General features: G+C 52.1%; 1 protein-coding gene across 6 annotated transcripts in view; it reads right to left on the bottom strand.

Annotated features, from left to right (window-relative positions):
- The window catches only part of TIAM1 (TIAM Rac1 associated GEF 1), a 158,341-nt gene that overhangs the window by 96,934 nt on the left and 39,483 nt on the right, over nucleotides 1-21,924 (bottom strand). For 4 of the 6 annotated variants that reach the window (XM_032094421.1, XM_032094424.1, XM_032094411.1 and 1 more), the window contains one exon: nucleotides 15,675-15,734. Coding sequence is in view for 1 of the 6 variants with exons in the window: in XM_032094405.1 (XP_031950296.1) it covers nucleotides 3,102-3,126 (25 nt within the window). In the remaining 5 variants the exon portion in view is untranslated. Of the gene's footprint in view, nucleotides 1-3,101; nucleotides 3,260-15,674; nucleotides 15,735-21,924 lie in introns of those variants that run through there. The other 2 variants (XM_032094406.1, XM_032094405.1) reach the window with 1 other exon arrangement.

Below are 21,924 nucleotides of genomic sequence, written 5' to 3'. Positions count from 1 at the left end.
CCATCGAGTCCCTCCATGGGACATCTGTCTAGACACTACTAGAAAATGCCACAGTTGAACCGCTGCTGGTTTCCCAATTTCCAGCCTGCCAGCCCAGAGCTCGTTGCTGAGAAGACCAAAGGCAGAAACCAGAGTGGGAACTGCTGTGGGTGCTGGCAGCAGCGAGACCGTGGAGATTCCTGAGGCAAACCAGAAGCAGACCCCCTTCCCAGGACCAGAGCTTTCCCTGGGCTCGGCCTGCAGTTCTGAGGATGCATGTCCTGCCTGACGGGCACCCCCTTCCCCTGCCCAGATCATTCCTTTGCTTGGCTTTACGAGGGCTTTTCAAGCTGCCTGAGAACATCACAGCCCAACTCTCAGGGAAAGGCTAATTGGAAGCCTCAAAAAGCAATTACACTAAAAGCACTCTGCAGTGAATCAAGTACCTGTCTGCCAGCCCCAGCGCCACTCACAGGGCTGTGCCTCTGGGACACGGGCATGCAGAAAGGCTTCACACGTGGAACAACACAACAGCTTCCCCTGGAAGGAAGGAGGGGCTGGCAGTTCTCACAAACGTTCCCCCTTCCTCAAGCCCTCTGCCTCCATCCCACTGGGAATGCAAACACGCTGCCAGGAGCGAGTCTGCTGAACCAGGGAAAAGGATGTTCATGTCTGTTTCCAGTTCACTTAGAATTTGAGATGTCACAACCAATAAAAACTACATTCTGGTTCTAGAAACCCCTAACTTTTACGTGACCCATGCCTTGTGAGGCACAATAAAAACATAAATATCTACATGATAACTTCCCCTTTCACCCCCTGCTCCTGCACTGCTTGTGGCACAGCTGGGCTAATCCCATTCCCACTGCTCTGCATTCTGACCTCCTTAAACAACCCCATGTGAGGATGTTAAAACACTCTAATCTATAAATAATGTATTCCCCTCATCCAGCAATGGATTACTGGGCCATAAAACTCCCTGGAACGCTCTGCACAGTCGCCAGTTTAACAAAATAATACCCAGGGAGATGCATCAGAAGAGACTCGTCCTCTTTCTTGATGAATTCTTGCAAAGATTCGATGCCACCGTTACTTCTGCACTGGATTTTTCTTTACGATTAATTATTTAGAAGCTGGTATTTTATTCTAGTGGCCTTTTTTTGCCCCACATCAAAGACCCTTTAATTTGTTGAACTAATAGCCCTCACAACCTGAGAGAAGACCAGTGCTGGCAAATGCTTCAGAGCCAAAGGGAAGCAATGAGGTCTCGCTGCTTGATGCACACAGTGAGGTCACAGTTTAGACTCAAGCCAGCCTGTTGTCCTAAGCAGGGAGCTCCCATTTCTGCCCCCTCATTCTCCTGCCCCAACTTCTGGCAGGAGGATTCCCAGGCATTCCCTGAGCCAGTCCAGGTCACTGATCCTGCAGGAAACTAGCTGCACTTTCCTGGGGTTCATTTCCAAACAACCATTACCTACAACTCAAGCCACAGTGTGTAACTTCATTAGAGACAAACAAGTCTGCTCCAAACACTGATGCCTAATAGACTCACTGCCGCTGCAAAATCAATGCCATTCCTCAACACCAATTCCAGCAGGAATCCTACCACTGATTTCCCGGAGCAGAAGCATAAAGCTCAAGCAAATGCTTAAATGATGCAAATTTGCGGCTTGGCAGATTTTTTTTCTGTCAGGCATTTTGGAAAAATAAAGTGTTTCTGCCTCAAAACAAGTTAGAAACCAGACAGGCACCCTCAAAAGAGCAAGTTCCCCAGGAAGCGTAACCAGGCCTGCCACATTTGGGCACCTGATCCCTGAGCTCCGTGTGCCGTGCTTAGCACAGCAATTTCCACACCTTTTCCATAATGCACGGATCACTTTTAGCTCTGAAAGGATGGGGAAAAACAAGCAACCCAGTGACACCCACCAAACCTGCTCGCTTCGTTCCACAGCACTGATCACGTGTGGAAATGTAAATCCCTCCTGCAATATTAAAACACCATCCAAGGAACTCACAGCCAGCTCAGCAGTGGGGCTCTGGTATACGAAACAAAACTACGAAAGCACATTTCCAACAGCTCCAGAGTGACTTAATTCTCAGAAAAAGGTATGCATTATCCTTTGCCTCTGCCCTGGAGGATTACTCATGGCTGATGGGTTGCACAGCTCTGAGTCAGGGCTGAACCCTGCCCGTGGGAAGGCAAGCCCGTGCCCCTTGGGAAGCAGAAGCCATCCCCAACATTCCCACAGCAGCCCTGGGGACAGCAGGTCAGGGTGGAGAGCCGGGACAGGATGGGGAGCTCGTCCCCCAGAGCGCAGGGCCGGCAGACAACTTGGTGCTCAGCCCTGATGCTCAGTCACAGTAATTGCAGAGCCAGGGCTCTGTGCTCACATTTCCTGTCACCAACCCAAGAATTAGGCAATTTAGATTCAGAGATAGCACCCGGGATATTAAATAACTTGATAAGCCATCGCTGAAGGAACCAGGAGAAAAATGAGCAGCTCGATACGGAGGAGGTTCCCCCAGTCCCAGCTCCGCAGTGTTCCCAAATCTCTGGGAAGTGTGAGCACCCCCAAGCCAGCCTTCCCCCCTCACAGAGCAGCACTGCCCTTCACAGCTCCCCAGCTCTCCCCACCTCGCAGAGACACCCAACAGAGCTGGATTCAAGTTGAAACCTTTCACGGGGCTCATTTTCAACAATTAAAGAGCATGGCAACCTGTAATTACAGAAAATAAAGCCAGACAGCTGGAGAAGGGAACATCTCTAGCCAGTAACACAACACTACATTTTCTCTCTTAGGGAATTCAGCTATGAAGTCCCCAGCTCCCATTCAATCAGTTTGAGCCCGCAGCGTCCAGGGAGCAGTGTGAGCCCTGGAAAAGCAAACAGCCCTTGACAACCCAACTAAACACAACTCAGAGAAAGCAACACCTCTATCCACACCGGGGAGAGACGGGAATTGGGAGAGGAAAGCCTTCCTGGACACACAGGGTCAGGCAGCCTGAGGGTGCTACACCCCCAAACACATTTCCCCAGCTTTATCCAAGTCCCAGCTGCTCCCGCTCCCCCCACCCGGCTCCCAGCGGGCAGGCAGAGCTCCTGCTGCCCGCCAAGCTCTTACCGCTCATCATCAGCAGCACAAACATCTTTGCCTGTTGTGCTTCCCAAGCCCCAGCTGCCGGTAACAGAAAGGAGGAAGCGCCAGCGTTTCATTCCCCTTCTGCTTCGGAGTGGGTGTAACTTGCGAAGTTTCACGCTAAGATGAGACGGGTCAATTGGGTGTGTTTGAAGGTTTGGGGTTTTGCCCATCCCTCCCTTCCTCCCTCCCTCCTTCTCTTCCTCCCTCCCTCTCCTGATTAATTCCTCCCGTCACAGGCTTCAGATGAGCTGCCACTCAACCCCCCGGCTCCTGAAATCTGGATTCCTAGGGACATCCTTCCAGGGTGACTTTAACTCACCAGCGCTGCGAGAGGAGCCAAGAACTAAATCGAACTAAATCCCCAGTGAGCCCGCAGAGGCGACTCCCTCCTGCATTCCCAGTGCACCAGCTCCACAGTCCCTTCCCCACGCACGGTATTCTGCTGTGTTTGCAGGGAGCAGCTCACCAGCAAGACAGAAAATAAAACATTCTGACCTACTCTGTGCCTTTTGCCTCTGCCCTCGACTCTCCCACGACTCCGAGGGTTTCCCCGGGTACGTATCCAGATGGTGCTTCTGGAGAGAACGCGTTAAAAACACACCAGCAGCTGCTCCCACCGAGCTGCCCACAGGTGCAGAAGGGTTTCCAGGATCAGGAACTTCGGGGAATTAGAAATTACGCATAGATCTGGTTTTACTTAATTCCCTACTTCCACATAACTGTCTCTGGATTAAGATTTGAGCAGCAGCATCCTCCAGACCAGGGCTGGCTAATGGTTGCTATAAATAAGAAATACCAACACAAAACCCAAACCATCTGTGTTTCTCCCCCAACCTCCCCCACCTTGCCTCTGCACCACGTATATGGGACAAGGCAAACAGGTATGAAACTGCTCTGGAAAGGAAGTAGACAACACAGTAAATATTCTTTACAAGCAGAAATCAAATTAATTAACAAATTAACATTTACAACTCTGCGTGATACTTCACAAACACCAAGTATTGAGCAATAACTGTACCCTTGCAGTCCCACCCTCTGCAACCCAGCAGTGACCGCAAGTTGGGAAAAGGACGGAACCATGAGGAAAAGAACAAAACAAAATGGCAAAAGGCTCATGCAGGAGCCCAGTTCTGATCCAGGGCTGGACATGCTGCTGTGGGACTGCAAGGATTTAACAGCTGGAGTGCGGCTGTGGGGCTCCACACGCCCGGGTGCTGCGGGTACAGAGCAAGGGAGGGGATGATTCTATTTTGGGACAGGGATGAGATATCAGAGAAGCAATTTGACACGGCACAGTCATCCTTACAGCCCCCGTGACCAGGAACAGGAGTGAGCAGTGAGTTTGAGCCCACTTCAAACAGCACGTTGGGTTTAACTTCTCATCTCAGCACTCGCAGCCTCAGATGTTTCCAACAGATCCACCCACGCTCAGCACGAGGTTCCCCCATGACCACAGGCACACCCCAGAAGCATCAGAGTGCTCCACCTTGACAGCAGCAAAGGGCTGAAGGAGGGATGGGATCTGACACAGTTTGGACTGAGCAGCACTGAAACAATCAATCCTCAACATTATGGTGAATTTAAACCCAGAATGAGCAAACCAACAGCTCCCATCTGCGCGACAAACAAACGGGAGAGAAGCTTTCAGTACACCCTGAGCAGACGAGCAGGTTTGGTGAGCCCTGAGTGACTCAGAGGGCAACAGGGGCTGCTGCTGCCTGCCTTCGGGTCCACTCAGGCATGGCCACCTCCAGCCCGCTGGAACAGGTCAGCGCTCCCACACCGCCCAGCCGGGATCACTCCCATCGGAATGGAATCATTCCCATTGGAGCGGCCTTGCCGTGAGGCGGACACGGCATGTACCTACACACAGGTGTGCACACACCAGCTCCCACAGACACAGCACCCACATTGCCACACTCAGAGGAGGGACAGGTGCTTACTACGACAGATCCAGCGATTGTCTGGAGTGATTTTCAGATTTGGAGGGCAAAAGGCAGCACCACCCTTCTGCCACCAGTGCCGGGTCCATCTGCACCCTGCCACAGCACTGTGGGGTATCTCTTCCTGCTACCCAAAGAAAATCCTTGGAATGGCCAGAACTCCCAGGAAAGCATGAGCTATGTGTGCTACCCCTACTCTAAGAGAAGCTTGCAGAAAGCTTCAGACATTGGTGCGACCACTGGTGGGTTTTTAAATCATTTTGTTGGAAAAGACCTCCAAAGCCATCAAGTCCAACCTGTGCCTGATACCCACCTTGTCCCCAGCCCAGAGCACTGAGTGCCATGTCCAGGAATTCCTTGGACACCCCCAGGGATGGGGACTCCAAACCTCCCTGGGCAGCCCCTGCCAATGTCTGACCACACTTTCCATGGGGAAATTCCTGCTGATGTCCATCCTGCCCCTCCCCTGGCCCAGCCTGAGGCCATTCCCTCTCCTCCTGTCCCTGTTCCCTGGGAGCAGAGCCCGACCCCCCCCCCCGGCTGCCCCCTCCTGTCAGGGAGTTGTGCAGAGCCACAAGGTTCAGTGCAGGTGTGTAAAAGAAAAGCAGTGACTTCCCCCTCAATCATGACCCTCAGCACTGGAAGAAAAACCAGCCAGCCATAAACAGCAACCCTTATGTATGGAGAGAGATCCACAGAGGGAGAGGCAAGGAAAGCCTTCGCCCAAGTCATGTAGGATCCAACCCACCCTCCTCCTAGGAAATGAGATGCTTCCTCCAGAGAAGCTTGGCTGGGTGAGCGACCCGGCAGGGCCCGGGATGGTGGGAGCAGGAGGCCTGGCCACGCAGGGAAGGCGTGGAGCAGCCGTCCCACAGGAGCCTCGCCGGGAGCCCTGGCAGGCAGTACCCCGGCGGGCAGTGCCAGGCCCGGCGTGTCCGCTCCCGCTGGGGAGAACAGGCATTTCCAGGCCTGGCCCCGGCTCCCGGCCCCGCTGACGCACTGGGATACACCCTTTTGATGTGGGCTTCCTCCGAGGGCGCGAGCCAGCTTGTGTAAACAGCAGTGCTCCCCTGCGCCAAGCAAGGAGCGAGGAACTACCAAAACCTGTTCTGAGCCAGCCCGGCATATTCTGCCCGAAACGGCACAGAGACAGCCAGGCCAGCTCCAGAGCTGGATGCCTGCAGGGAACGTCACCTCCAGGAGCTTCAACAAGCAGCCATGAGCTCAGCCCTGCAGCTGGGCACAAAATGACCCTCCTCTCTTCAGCCGAGTCATGATACCACTGGGAAAAGTCTCTTTTCCTTCCGTCCTTCTGGCAGGATGAATCCCACCAGTCTAGAGAAGAGGAAATTAGGTCAGACCTCAACGGAGGCTGCACCTCCTCCTGAGGGGCAGCTCCAATCTCTGCTCCCTGTGACAGGGACAGGACCCAGCACAGCTGGAGCTGTGCCAGGGTAGGGTCAGGCTGGAGATCAGGAAAAGGTTCTTTCCCCAAAGGGGGGAAGAGGGTGGTGGAGCACTGACCAGGCTCCCCAGGGAATGGTCACAGCTCCACAGAGCTCCAGGAGCCTTTGGACAACGCTCCCAGGGATGCACAGGCTGGGATTGTTGGGGTGTCTGTGCAGGGCCAGGAGTTGTACTGGATGGTCCTTGTGGATCCCTTCCAACTCGAGACATTCCATGATTCTATGAACCTTCCAGGGACCCACAGGCTCTCCCAAATATTGAGCTGAGACATGGATATCCCACCACAGAGCCCAGAGGACAAAGGTCCCACAACACAGCACTTCTCTGCTGTGAAAGGAAGGGAGAGGGAGTCCCATCAGACACAATTTGGGTCTGCATCCTGCATAAAGGTGTGTTTACCAACCCTAGTTAACATCCTGGGCCTCTCACACCCTGGCACACCTGCTAATTAGCACACATGAGTTAATATCATTTTAACAATGGATTAGCACTTGGGGCAGAAAGAAGGGAGTCACTTCAGCACAGTGACTCACCCTGAGCACAGCAGGAAGGTGAGATACAAGGAGCATCTGCTACACTCACACAGGGCTCCGCAGACCGTATCTCCTTAACTAAGGCTTACTTTACAAAGACAAGGTGCTTCAAAAATTCATGATTGTATCTGTCTTATTTTTCACCTGCACGCACAGCTGGCCTTGGAGGAGCATTCCGTCTCCACCATCCAGACAACCGGAGCCACTCGGGTCCTTCTGCAAGTCATGGTGGGGTTCCTGAGGTGATTATCACCTACCTTGATCAGACGTGTTTCAGGACACGACCCTGGGCCCACTAGCCACTAATCATCTGTCAGGAACATCCCCGGGGGAACACCAAGGAGCTGATGTCCATGGCCCGTTTTGGTGCTTCTCCAAACATCCCATAAGCACGGACGAAGCTGGCGGCACTCGCAGGCACGGGGCACACGTCACTGGGATGTTAGTGCCCTTTTCCACGGAATCCTGGAAAAACTGCAGCCCTGTAAACGTGACCTGGCCTTCAAAGTTCCCTGTGGATGATGTGGGCAAGCCATGCACTGGCCTTCACCCTGGAATCCCACTCCTTGTGCCTGTGCAGCCTCACGTACCTGGCAGGACCAAAGGGTTGTCCCTGCGTAGGTGGGGACAGTTTGACTGGAGCCATCTTGGATTCAATCATAAACTGAAGAAGAAAGCTGACTTAGCTTGCATTGGTTTTTTTTAAAACCTCAGCTTTCAAACTGGATCTCTGTGATGCAGCACCTCACAAGATGGAAAACCACTACACCGCCATCAGAATCACTTCTGCGCCCTCAAAGTGATGTTTAACACACTGCCTGCCTTTGCTTTGTCCAATAAAAACCTGACAGCCAACCCTTGGCAATTACAAAACATTAATGCCATGAGAAGTTACACTGTGTTGAATGCATCCATACTCCCTGCTATCACAAAGATTTTCTCAGCCTCATGTTTCTATTTGGGATTAGGAAGGGAGTTGTGAAAGGCCAGTATTGTTCAGTCACAAATAGTTCCCTTTCAGCCTCTACAGAAGTCAGGTAATGAATTACAGGAGGTTTTTTTCCCTTTGGAGAGGTCAGCAGATATATCAGCTCCTGGGAAAGCTGATCCCTGTTGTTTCGCTACAAGGGGAGCTGAAAAAGGTTCCTAATGAGCTCCAGGGAGTGGATGCTGGCAGCAAGCCAGCACCTTTGCCTGCAAAACCAAGACAAGTGACGAGAGGCAGGAACCACCTCTGGCCCAAGCACAAGTTAAATTTTAAGGCTTGCATTTCATGGAGCTGCTTGTGGCTGGCAGCTCTCGCACCGATGTGGGCACTCTGCTTGCAGACACCCAAAGAACACCCTGAGCCTGAAGGGCCCCACAGGGATCATCCAGCCCAGCTCCTGGCCCTGCACAGACACCCCAACAATCCTGCCCTGTGCATCCCTGGGAGCGCTGTCCCAAGGCTCCTGGAGCCCTGGGGCTGTCTCATCACTTAGTGGCATCACCTCATGGGCAAAGGCAGGGCTGCTCATCTCCCCTGGGACCGTCCAGGTGTGTGCAGGTACGACACACACCTTTGTGTATGTAGGATCAGTACCTACAGAAAACCCCTGTTTCCAGTCATCAACAGACCACCCGCAGTGGGGGAGCCCTTCTGGACGCACACACAGGCCCAAAGTCACCCTGAGCTCTTCACTGCCCAGCACCAGGGGGGTTTATGGGGTGCCCAAGACCATCTGGCTGAGCTGGAGGCTCCAACCCAGGTGCCCCTGAGCAGGGACATGGCTGTGGCTGTGACATCCCCATCGAACTGGGGGTGCAATGCCCCAGGGCAGCACCCACCACCCCATTCAGTCCGCACCACGACAGCCGCGTGGTGCAAGGATAAGCCAGAGCTTAACAGAACAGGGACTGCTTCCTTTTTCCATGGGAAGGCTCAAGGAGGAACATTTTATTCAAGACCTCTAATGCAAACACCTCCTCTCATTTTTTTGAAGCCAGGCAGTAGCTGCTGTCATTTTCATGCTGCGTACTGACACACTTCCACCACATCCCTGCCAATAGTTTTAATTTCATTGGAAAAATCAGCTCCGAACGAGAGTGACAAGCTGCACGCTGGTGACGATGCTGTCAAGTGATGGGTAATGTAGGTTTACTTTAGCTGTCAAAACTTTTCAATACTAAAAATAGCTATCACAAGCTTCTGGACTCACTGCACTGAAGCATTAAACACACAGGATATTGACACCCTCAGAAGCGCCCAAAGCCACTCACAGCCGAGCAAAACCAGCAATGTGTGATGGACAGCAAAGGTCTCTGAGTGTTACTTACTTTGAGGAGAGAAAAACAACACACTGCAGGATGAAATCTCATATCCACGCCGGCCAAAGCGAAGACAAGATGCTGCACACACCCCATGAGACAGAACAGCACAATATGGGATGCAAACACAGGCAAAGACAGAGAGCAAGAAAGAGAAAAGCTTAGAGAGGAAATCTTCTACCCTGTTATCCCAGCTCTTGGTCCAGATCCCACGGAAAGGGAGGGCAGAGATCGTCCCATGGCAGCTCCTCCTTTCCTGCCTGCCATCCTTCACCTGCCCCTGCCCAGCAAGGACGGACACAGAGCTGTGAGGCTGGGAAGGATGGGAAAGCAGGGAAGAGCAAGGGGTTTTGCCAGAGGGATGAGGTTTCCATGGAAGGGGTGAATTCTCCCCAAGCAGTAACCTGTCAATGGACACCAGCTAGGCAGCAGCTCACCAAAGGGGACAGTGGGTAAGGTGGCACAGGAAGATGGGGGGGGAAAGGGACCATTTCCACATCAAATCCAGCTTTTTTATTCCCTCTGAGGCACTGGGATGACAAGCACAGGCAGGGCTGTCCCTCTATTAGACCAACATTTATGGCAGAAAGAAAATGAAGCATCATAAGGAATTACTAATTAGATGTTATCATAACCCTGTGTATAACTGAAGCAGCACTCTGATGTGCTTTGTAAATAATTAGCAAATTAACTTTCACAATGCCCCTGCAAGGCAAGTATTATCCCCATCTCCTGCACAGCCCTGACGGAAAATAAAAGACAGTTTGGGCAGATTGCTCCCCTGCTCTGGACAACTGCAGAGCCGCCCAAACACAGGGAAGGGACATCAAAGAGGAAGAGGGAACTGGAGGCTCAGGGGGCACCTCGTGGCTCTGCACAACTCCCTGACAGGAGGGGGCGGCCGGGGTGGGGGGGGGGGGGGGGGGGGGGGGCCGGGCTCTGCTCCCAGGGAACAGGGACAGGAGGAGAGGGAATGGCCTCAGGCTGGGCCAGGGGAGGGGCAGGTTGGAAGCACTGGAAGGGGCTGTTCATGGAGGTTTGGAGTGCCCATCCCTGGAGGTGTCCAAGGAAAGCCTGGATGTGGCACTCAGTGCTCTGGGCTGGGGACAAGGTGGGCATCGGGCACAGCTTGGACTCCATGGTCTCAGAGGTATTTTCCAGCCTAAATGATTCTGTGATTCCATGATTCCTCATGTGCTGGAAGCAGGAATTGAGAGGGGAAATGCTCTCCACTCCCAGCAGACCCAAAGGAAACAACTCTGGGCTCCTTTTCTCCTGAACACACAGCTTCAAGCACAGACCATCGGTGCCTGCCACTCCAGGGACATGGCAGAAAGCACCCTGCCAGTAAGGAACTCCTCTGTCCAGACAGAGCTTCCCTGTCCATCCAATTCTACCTTCCACCTGAGCAGGAGGCTTCCACAAGGTTCCTTGCTCCCTTCCTCTCCCACACAGAAGTTCCTAAGGGAGAAGGGACCAGAGCAGCACCACAGCCACCCGCCCACATCCTCATGTCACTGCCACCTTCCCCCTGCCGTGTGGGGCTGACTGGCACATCCAAACACGAGTCACCCCCTCAGCAGCTCACTGCCAAGTGGTGGGAGCAGGGAAGTGAGGGGAGGGAGCACAGAGGAAGAGGGCAGGAGCACCAACGCTGCTGTGACTTCGTGCCGGATGCACGCTCTCAAAGAGGCAGACTTGCATCTATTTTAGACGTGCTGCATAAAAATAAAAGATGCTGGTTGACTGCACATGTTCTCATTTTTAGAAAACAAGCTCCAATTTATTTCTTCTATTACAGCCAGATGGCTAAAAAAAAAAAAAAAAAAAAACAAAACCCCAAACCAAATCTCCCGTCAATGTCACCTCAATGAAAAGAAGCCCTGACCTGGTTCCAACCTCCCTGGACCAGAGCACGGCACAGGAACCTCACTGTTAACACCTCTCTCAGGGGACCCTGACCCCACTCACAGCCTGACCCAAAGCCCTCCAGGGTGAGCAGAGATCTGGACCTCAGGCCCTGCCCAGAGGGCCACCAGCACTGACTGTCACAGGATGACTCAGGGTTATAAACATTACAGCTGGCACACAGGGCTGGCACAACTGGACTGACCACACGTCTGTGCTCTATGTCTCACCGCCTTCCCTGCTTCCCCTTTCCTATTAACTTGTTCTAAGCTGCCTTGGGCAGTCTTTTTCCCTTTCAAAACTCACATCACGTTCTTTAATTGAAAGATCAACATGACTTTATATGAAGGTAAATGCTGGTTTTCAACTTTTCCTATTTATCCTGCCCTCATTCACAGCCATGACACAACATCCCATATAACACTATTTCCATGTATCCGTTTGCCTGTGCTGTGCTCCTCACAAGGAACAAACCCTTCATTTCAAAGCACAGTTTGTATCCATCTGTGGTCTCTCTCAGGCCTCCACAATGGTGGTGCCCTGCCAAGTCCAGCTGCACCATGTTTCAGTGGGACACAGGGAATCACAGGCAGAGCAGCTGGGATATACCAAGGTCTCCACCTTGAAGATGCTCATGGCAAAGAGGGAAGTGGGATCAGGTTCTCAGGAAAGGTTGTGCCTGCTCCATCCCTGCAGGTTTTCAAGCCCTGCCTGGAGAAGAGCCCTGAGGAGCCTGTTTTGATCCCAGAGCTGACCCTGCTTTGGGAGGACCCCACACGTCCCTTCCCACTAGAGTGACATGCTGACCCCAAGTGCAGGGGCACTGCCCAGACAATTACCAAACGCCCAGGAGCACCCATGCCTGGCAGAGAGGCCAAAACTCCACATCAAGGGGAGATGAGCCACTGCCTTGAAGCCTCCTCGCCATTCATGGAATGGCAGCAACTGAGAAGCACGACCAGGGAACACCTTTAAACAATGACTCTTTTCCATGGCCAGCAGGAAAAGGAGAGGAGAGGCAGAACAAGTGCAAAAGAAAAGCATGAAGCAACTGGAAGCATCTTCTCTGTACTGCAGTCAGAAGTCTTTGGCTATCTTTTGGTACCAGCACATTTAAAACAAAATAAAGAGCCTCTAAACCTTGTTCCAAAGTACTTTTTGGAGGAAGCCACGGCTCACTTTGGACACAGCAGGCAAAGAATTCCTGGTTTGTGGTACTCCATCCCCAGCCCTGCTCCTGTGAGCCCATTCCTGAATGCTGCACGGCAGCAGCAACTCTGACAGACAGCAGGTACAGACAGCCATGGGCTACACACCTCTGGCAGGGCTGCATTGGGGTCTGACCTGAGCCCCCAGCTTCTAATGCCACTGCTGCGTGATCTTGCCTTTTTACCTGCACAAATGTGAGACTGAAGGCTCAGAGATCCATCAGGCTCTGAGTGATCCCTAAGACTGGGAGTTCATACACAGATTACCTTCTTGAGCAAGCTTAAGGGCAGACACCCGGTCCCTTTTACTGGCAAAAGCCTTGCATTCTGAAAATCATAATGGTTCCAGAACTGCTGATTAGTTTTCCTCATTCATACTTTTTTTTTTTAAAGTCCTGCCTGTTCCTCCTACTTCTTACGAGGCTTTTCAGTATTTGTCTGTTACTTGAATGCTAAAGCCTGATTTGGGATTAAACACAACATTTGTGAGGTGGACTCCAATGCTGCCTGCTGTCACTGCTCCAACTCTAAGAAGCTCGCAGAGATATCAGGGCAGATCCTGCTCTGAATAAGTCTGTGTGACCAACGTTATCTTCCCTTTATTCTGCTCCCCACACACACGCACACAGACGTGCTTGAGACACAGAGCATGGGATGGATAGTTCTGGAGAGGTATTGAAAGTGGCAGTAAATAGGCAGGGAGCACACAAACACACTGCAGAGCAACAGAACAGCTCAGTTTCATGGGCTGCATTAATTGCCCAAAAGCAGAAGTGGGGGGATCGTGTGCTGAAGCGTGTCAAGGATGCTGGGCTTGGTCACTTGGAGAAACGACTTTTATAACCTGGCCCACTTCCCCCACTGCAGCCACACTCAGGGCAGATAAGGGAACTCCTCAAACCTAAATAACCACGTTCTGCATTTCGGGGTTCTGCAGAACCCGGCTGAGCTCCCTCGAGCTGGGGCTGGGCCAGCACAGAGGGCGTGAGCATCAATCTCTTCTCCCGTTTCAACAACACACCCAACTGAGAGCCTCCTACATCAGCCACGGATCAAAGTCCTGGAGGGACCCCTGAGAAAGCAGAAAAAAAGGCACAGAAGGCCTCAGATCTCCTGCGCTCTCTCCATCAGGGGATCCCACAGCACGAGCGATACAGAGCCTCTCCAGGGAGGGACCTCCTCTTCCGCACTCTCCACCCTGGTCCTTACAGCAGGTGTCCCCTGGGACATCACCTTGCAGGACGCAAGCAAAGAAGCTCTAAAATGCACAGCAAAGCAGCACAGCCCCACAGCTGGCAAGGAAGGGTTAACCAAGGGTGTCCATCTATCACTGGGCTTTGGAGTGAAGTGTTCTGATGACACTACTGGGACTACGAGAGAACCAAACAGGCTCCAAGACACCTCCTTCCTCCTCAGACCTCTCCAAAAATGACCACATCAGGGCTGCCACATCCCGCCTACCTCTTCCAGGAACCTGGCTCCCAAAACACACCTGGCCAAAACACCAGTTTTATTTTCTGGCCATTTTGGCTCCCTGAACTTGCTCGCTGTGCGCTGAGCAAAGCCCCACTGCTGCTGCAAGGAAGGGAGAGGGAACACATGGCCCTGATTAAAAGGACAGCTCAGGCTCAGAGCCACGTCTCCACCACTGGGCAGGGAAGCACAGGAGGGAATTGGGGCTGGCTTAGGGCTACCCAGGTGCACAATACACAGGTTGTAGTCTGGATCAGTACCGTGGGCTGATCCACAACCACCGGCCCTTGCAGGTGCTTCAAGCTAGAAGTGCTCAAGACTTGCTCCTACAAAACCCACACAAGCACAAAAACATCACAAACAGCATCTCCCTCCCAAAATTGGGAAAAAAAAAAAAAAAAAAAAAAACAGGATTAACTTCTATGTCTGCCATGGAAGAAGCACCAGGCTTCAGGGGGGCAGCCCCTCTGGCATGAGTCAGTATTTGATACAATAGAGTGGGAGAGAAGGGAAGAGAGAGTGGAAACCTCTCCCATCTTTCTGTTATTTTGCCTTAAATGCACTGTCGTTTATGTCCTCAATAAAAGCCTGTGCATATCTTTCCAACTTAAATGTGGATTGGAACCTTGGGATTACTGCCCTGGCAGAATTAACGTATTAGACACGAACACCATAACATTTCATGATCCATTGTAAAACACATGTGCTTTCCCCCTGGGGAGACTAGAAATATCACCCAATTTCACTATCATTTTCTGTTAACTGACTGCCCTGCCACATGTTCACACACTGGCACGTTCACTTTGATGATCAGCAGTCCTCTGGTTTCATTCCTCTTTCTTTATGATGCTGATATTTTTTTAAATCATGTTTTTCTGTTCTGTTTTTGCCTCTGTGAAGGCACCGCACTACAAAACCACTCGGCTGGAAAGGAAAACTTACCCTGGAACAGAAAAACAGCTCATATTTGTCTAGCTGAAAAAATACCATAACCTGATGTCTGAAACAAGGGTAAAAGGCAACACAGAGGCAAGAAAACCTCAAACACAACAAGCAAGAAGACTCAGAGTCATTTATGGGCACAGTGGGGTCTGTGGTCAATAGTGAGGCACTAAAGAACAGAATCTCTTCCCTCTGCAGTTTAAACTCCCTGTATTCCTCCTCCCCACTGTTAGGCTGGCTGCAAATTCAAAGATTTGCATAAGCCAGAGATTTTGTCTGTCTCTTTGAAAGGTCACAGCCGAGAAGCAGCACAACCCCACACAGGACGAATGGGCCAGCTGGCAGCAATTTGGAGTGACCACACAGAGGAATCGTGGGGAGGAACAGGGGCCACAGGGGAGCCTTTAAAAGCCAGGGTCACCCTTATATTGCAATTTAGAGAGTGCCTCAAGGAATCTTTTTATTTAATCAGTTTTGTGTCTCTGCAAAGATTAGTGACCAACCGTCCCGATTTAGTGCTGCCATGTTTCTATAAACATTGCTGGACATGCTGCTTGGACAAAACTCGCAGCTGCTGACAGGGTCTCTCCTATAAACATTTCACTCTCCATCTCCAAGAAGCCTTCACGTTTTTACTTCTAAGAGACCACTTGTTCTGCTCTGCAGGCTGGGGGGTTCTGCCCCAGGACGGAGAGGGAAGGCACAGAGCAGGAGGAGGGTGGGCAGGAGCTGCAAACACACACCTTCACCAAACCCACCCCAGTCCTTACTCACATGAGGGTGTCACAGTGGCAAACAGGATGGGAGGGAAACATTGGCTGTCCCACACAGCTCCTGGAACGAAAAAAGAAGATCAAAAGGTCACCTTCAAGCATCCAGATACACAGAGCTGCTGTTAAGCTGCCTGACCCCTTGAAACACACCTCGGCCAAACTACAGCAGCCAGACTTTTATCACTGACACCACCTCGACCTATTAATGCAGGGGGGAAATAATTCAAATCCAAATTGCTTCTCACTGTTTGTTGCTGTTTGTATCCTGCCAGAGCCACAAGAGCCAATTAAGGCGGTTTCCCTTCGGTCTGCGGTCAGTCAGCTCCAGGCTCTGAGGGCTGCAAGGCAGCATTTACTTGTTCCAAAGCAACTCTTTCCACAGGACTTGGGTTTAGCTAATTGTACCCCTGCTATTGATCTGGAGTTTTACAGAAAGCTTGGCTCCCAGTTGAATGCTCTCAGCAAAATTATGCTTGGGGTTAGCGTGGATCTCACAGAACAATGACCTGGAAGTACTGGCAGAGGTTTCAGGTAGCAAAACAGAATCTATTTTAAAAGTAAGTCTCTAGAATGCCTGCACAATGAAAGCAGTAAAAGGTCACTTATCCCCAGCAAATATCACCCCCACACGCTGCTCGGAGATTGGAGACATGAGTGGACTGACAACTCCTGAGCATCATCCAGCAGAGATTTCCTACGGTTCTTCTCCCTGACCAGCGCTTCCCATCACCTCAGGACACAGATTTGTGGGAGGCAGCGCTTGCTGACGGCACCTTATGGGAAACGCTTGTTTTCCCACACCAGGAAAGTGGGAAGAGCAGAGCATCCCGTGGCCACCCAACCCACCGCAGCACGCTGAGCCCTCCAAAGCCCTCACAGCTCCAAGGGCTGGGGATGATGTAACACCATCAGACATCTGCCAAATAAATAAGCAAGCTCCAACATGCCTTGCTCCAAACCTGCACAGCAATTTCCATTCCAGAGCAGGAACTTGTACTGGGGTTTAATATTCTCTCCAGTATATCCCTTTCCACAAAGAAAATCTGTGCCTACTGCTCCAGGAACACACGTAATCCTTGTAAGCAGATGTCAGCCTCCAAAGCTGAGAAAATGACTTTGTTCTTGGGGATCAGGGAATTTAAAATGCAAGAAGTTGAAATGTCCTGATGAATTTGGTAACTTAAACCCCGGGAGGAAACACCTGCTCTCTGAACAGCCGCCCGGCTGAACACCCGCCGCTGTTTCATCCATCCATAATTCCACAGGAATGGTCTTTTGCTCACTGACAATCCAGCAGCCATGGCCAGAGAGCTGGGAAAGAGAGGAGGGAGCTGCCAGGAGCGAACAGCCCCAATCCCACAGCAGCTCTCAGACAAAAACTTCCAAGCTGGCGTTGCTTCACAAGGACCCACCAAACCCAACCCGAGTTCCTCCAACCACCCACCCTGGAGCGAAACCAGGTCACCCCAGCAGTGATTTGGGGTCACAGATGCACAGCTGCACCTCCCCTCTCCCAGCAAGCCATGCACAGGAATAGCAGCATCTCCCTGGTTCTTACAGCAGGTAAAGTACGGCTCTAGGATGTCACATGGAAGACAAGGTACGGCCAGAAAAAAAGGCATTTTCATCAAAAAGTCCACAACAATTGGATGTAGTCATTTTCTCAGAGATCTGCTTGGTAGAGTCCCGTGGGATAAAGCCCTAGATGAAAGAAGGGTCCATGAAACCTGGTTAATACTCCAGGCTCACCTCCTCCAAGCAGGAAGGCAGGTAAGAACTCCAGGAGACCTGTGTGGACGAACAAGGAGCTCCTGGAAAAACTCAAACACACAAAGGAGGCCTACAGAGGATGAAAGCAGGGACAGGTAACCTGGGAGAGAGATTCTCCCAGCAACCAGGTTGGACAGGGCTTGGTGCTGGTCTATGGAAGGTGTCCCTGCCTAGAGCAGGGGATTAGAGTGAGGTGGGATTTAAGGTCCCTCCCAACCCAACCCATTCTGTTTCTTGTGCTGGTTGCTGCTTTGCCTCGGCAGAGCTGGGTTTTCAGGAAAGAAATCAGACAAAAGGAACAAACAACAAACAGCTGAACACAGGGTGTCCCACACACCTTGTGGAGCCAGGAGGGCTTGGCACAAGAGGGACTGCATCTATAGGGAGCTCAGGACAGACAGCAGCAGATTAAAAACACTTCTGGGAAATTTTATCCTGCGAAGGATATGGAGATCAGCCTGGAAGTTTTAATTCCTGCTGGCTTGAGTCCTAGTGATGGGCAGAGCTGTCGCTCCGCCGCGATTAAATCTGCGCTGATACCCAGGGCCGGGCCGGGCGCTTCCCCTTCCCACCACCCCCGGAGGGGTGTGGAAAGCCCCGGGGAGAGGCTGTGCTGGCCCTGAGCCAGGCTCGGGATGCAGCAGCTCCACAGAGCCTCCACCACCATGTGCTCAGCACAGACGGGCTCTGCAAGGACGCTCGCACCCAGCACCGGCAGCTGCCACGTGTACCCAAGCCCTTCTCCCAGCCCGCAAAATCCTTCTCCCAGCCCCTGCCCCATCACAGATGTCTGCCCCCAAGCAGCTCTCTCGGACATGAGGCATCTCCCTCTCTTGCCTGGCTGGGGCTGAAGAGCTCAAGTGATGGACACACGGCTCATGAGCCAGACCACCAAGTCCCCAGGAGACGCAGATCCCAGGCTCCCCAAACTGACAGCAACAACCATCCTTCTTCCCCGTCCTTGAGTCCCTCTTGGGACAAAACTGGGGCAGGGGCAGCCCACTGCCGCCAGCACTGCCAGGAACCAGCCGTGCTGCAGGTGAGGCAGGAGCTGCCCTGTAATTAACACTGCACCAGAGCCCTCACAGGGAAAGAGACCAAGTCCAGATTAGGCAGACAAGCTCAGCTCTAAGAGCTCCTAAGCTTAGCTTCCTCAAAACTGTACTTCAATAGTATGTGTTTAACACAGACCTCAGGCTATGCAGAGTTTTTAATGCATCTCTTGAAAGGTGAGCACAAAAACAAACGAAAGTGCTGCTAAAACAACTCCATTTTCCCATGTAAACTAAGGGAAGCTCAGCTAGGAGGGCTGCAAAGAGTTTGTATTTTGTGTGAGAAAAACCTGTGATACCCAACTACCCCCAGGTCAGAGCTCTGATGTTTTCTCCCCCCAGGAGCTCCAGCCTTCTCAGGGACCTGTTTTGTCTTATCTACAAAAGCCTTTTCTTCCCTTTTGCTGTTCTGGAAGCTCACAGCATCCCCAACAACTGCCGTAAATCCCCAGTCCTTTTTCCGATTTAAGCGTGGCTGCAACAGCCCGGTGTCATCAGGCAGTACTTACCCTGGAAAACATGTAACTCCAATTCAACAATCCTATTACATATGCTCCCAGCATTTGTTCAGGAGAGCTTTAGCTCTTAGCTCTCCATTGCTTTATCTCTTTCTGCGTTTGCCAGGGCAGAAATTATCTCAGGCTATAAACAGGTCATATCCAAATGCTTCTCCTATCTTTGCTGCAAATCTGGGAAGAAAAGGTCACAGAGCTGCTGTGCACTGTCCAGCTCCCTCAGCGCTCACCAGGCCCCTCTGGAGTGCCATGGGAAGAGCTGGCTGTCCCAGCTCCCCAGCATCCCATCTCCTAGCATCCCACCTCTAAGCCATCTGCCAAAAATACAGCCTGTCCCATCAAGGGGTCCCTCCCAGCAGTGCAGGGAGGGGGAACCCCTGTCACACTCCCAAGGATCGTGGTGGCTTCAGAGGTGACAGAACTGGCAGGCGGAAGGGCAGAGAGCCCATCCAGAGCAGAGATGGCAAAAGACTAAATGAGAAAGCAAGAAACATGGGCATGGATGGAAAACCCCACCCTCTCTATCTCAGTGACTTGCCCTAAAGCCTGTGGCTGGGCTGGGAGGGTAGATCCAGCCCCGACTGCCTCGCTGCTGGCAGGGGGACTCGTCCCATCCTGCTCTCTTCTGCCTCTGATCCCCCAAACCCCACAGCCCAGGTGCCCCTGGCCCTTCCTGTGCCCTACTCTATCTCCCTGACTTTGTCAGCAAACTGAGCCACCACCGAGCCATCCCCATGTCTCAGCAACACACCCACCACCTCTTGCACAAAAAAATAAAATAAATTAGAGCTAAACCACTTGTGCCTCATTTATTCCAGGAGTGCTGTTCCCACAGGCCTGTATCCATGAGATACGTGTGCAGTGCCTGAATCACTGTCTCCTCCATCTAACACTGACACCCAGTTTTAGGGCTGTGTTCCCATCCACCTGCCAGGTACCTCCCTCCCCCTGTGCTCTTGCCCAACACCTGTCTCTTACCTCACATCACACCTCCAACACACTCCTGTCAACTCATGGTTTAGTGACTCTTAGCAAGTCCAAACCCCAGCTGTCTTTGCCAGCAAGACACTTCTATCTCCGTGAGAACATCAGCCTGGCTTCCAGGATTCCTGCTCCCAGAAAGTCTGGGACAGCCCACGGAGCAGGCAGCGCTCTCGAGAAACAACCGTGAGGGCAACAGTGGCACTTCCAGAGCCTTTAGGCTCATCCTGCAGCAGCTCCACTCAAGGAGCACAACTGGGATGGACGTGCAGAGGAAAGGAAGGATTAAGATAAATGGCTGTGCAGACATGTCAGTAAAATCATGCCGCCCAAACCCACAGCAACTGAGTTACGGAGCATTAAAAAGTCATTTTAAAAAATAAAATCACCCTGATACTCAAGAATGCAATGTTTCTTTTCTTTCCTGGAAAACACGCCAAGGGAAACAGAGAACAGGTCACAGGCAGCCCCAGCCATGCTCTGCCAGCACCACTAAAGCTGCTCACAGGAGTCTCTCCTGTTTGCTCCAGCAGTCTCTAAGGACAATTGCTGCTCTGGCTTCCAAGGGGAGCAGCCCACCTCACCTTGGGAGCACAGCATCCAACCCCACAAGGAGCCATTCCCGGTAACAACACCGGAGTTTCACTCACTACATCACCCTACAGGGAAAAAAAACCCCTACAATATGCCTGGGAATGATCCCAGCTGTTTCCTCTGGAAAACATCTTCTCCCCACCCTTGGCAGCACCCTGAACTCCTCTGGCTGTGCTGTTTGGCTCTGCCCCCATGGTCAGACCCCGAGGTGTGGCTGCTGCAGCCCCTCACCCCTGACCCACCACTTCCAACATCCGTTTCTCCTCCCTCTCTCCCTCTTCCATCTGGCCCTTTCCCACCAGCCAACAAGCCCAGCCTTTGTCTTTCCCTCCAGGCAGCTCTGATCCCTGTGCCCTCTCCCCAGCCTGCTCCCCCTGCTCCCCACGGCATTGTGGCATCCTAAAACTGCAAAGTTTAGGAATATGTAAGAGTTTCTGGAGGGAAAAATTTAAAAAATAGCCCTTGAGTGTGCGCTGGGCATTTTTTTTTCCAACAGAGCTTACACCTGACTGCAGGCACCAGTGACTGTGGACACACTCCTCGCCTCACCTGTCATCCAGCTCACCCCACACCACCTGCCTTCCCCATGGAAAACCTGGACTGGGGTCTTTGCCTCCAGTTTCTGTTCTGCAAGCAACTCTGCAGAGCAACACAGCCTTGCAGAAATGTGTCCTGGCCCAGCAGGCTCCTCTGCCCTCACAGCACCGTGCGTTTGCTTCCACAGGAACCTCTGGAAGAGCCCCTCTCCAGGAGGTGCCCGGACACAGCGCCGCAGGTGCAGATCAAACAGATCAAAGAGGGAAGCCTCCCCTCTGCTTTCACTTGAGCTTTGCCTTCAAATCAGCCTCTCTGATGTGCTGCTTCTCTTTCATTACTGCTCCTTTTGCCTCCTGGTCCTGGCCACAGCTCTGGGCCTTCGATTTTACGCCATCAGCTCCATCACCAGGAATATTTTATCAGTGCCTGCCTAGCTCTTCTCTTCCCTCAGACTCACTCCTTGCACCTGCTCCTCCCAAGACACTTTTTCCCAGTCCAGGTGATGGCTTTCTTCGTGGCAGGGCTGTGAGACCAGAGCTGTTACAGGGCTGAGCACATCTCCTGTGGCAAGCCCCCACTCTGGGAACAGCACAACAGCACGCAGGAAGGTGGCAATCTGCACCAGATCTCTGTTTATACACATACACACACACAAAAATGCTGCTAAGTGCTTTTTGAGAGGGAGGTGGGACCAGAGAGCTCCTCTAACCTACACAATCCTACCATTCTGTCAGTTTCTCGTAAACAAAATAATCCAGGCTGGAGCTGGAAGCGGCTGCTCACTTGACAGCACAGCAGAGAG

The sequence above is a fragment of the Corvus moneduloides genome, chromosome 2 (genome assembly GCF_009650955.1).
Source record: "Corvus moneduloides isolate bCorMon1 chromosome 2, bCorMon1.pri, whole genome shotgun sequence".
Taxonomy (NCBI): Eukaryota; Metazoa; Chordata; class Aves; order Passeriformes; family Corvidae; genus Corvus; species Corvus moneduloides.
The sequence above is the reverse complement of the archived record's forward strand: the minus strand, read 5'-3'. Positions and strand labels throughout refer to the sequence as shown.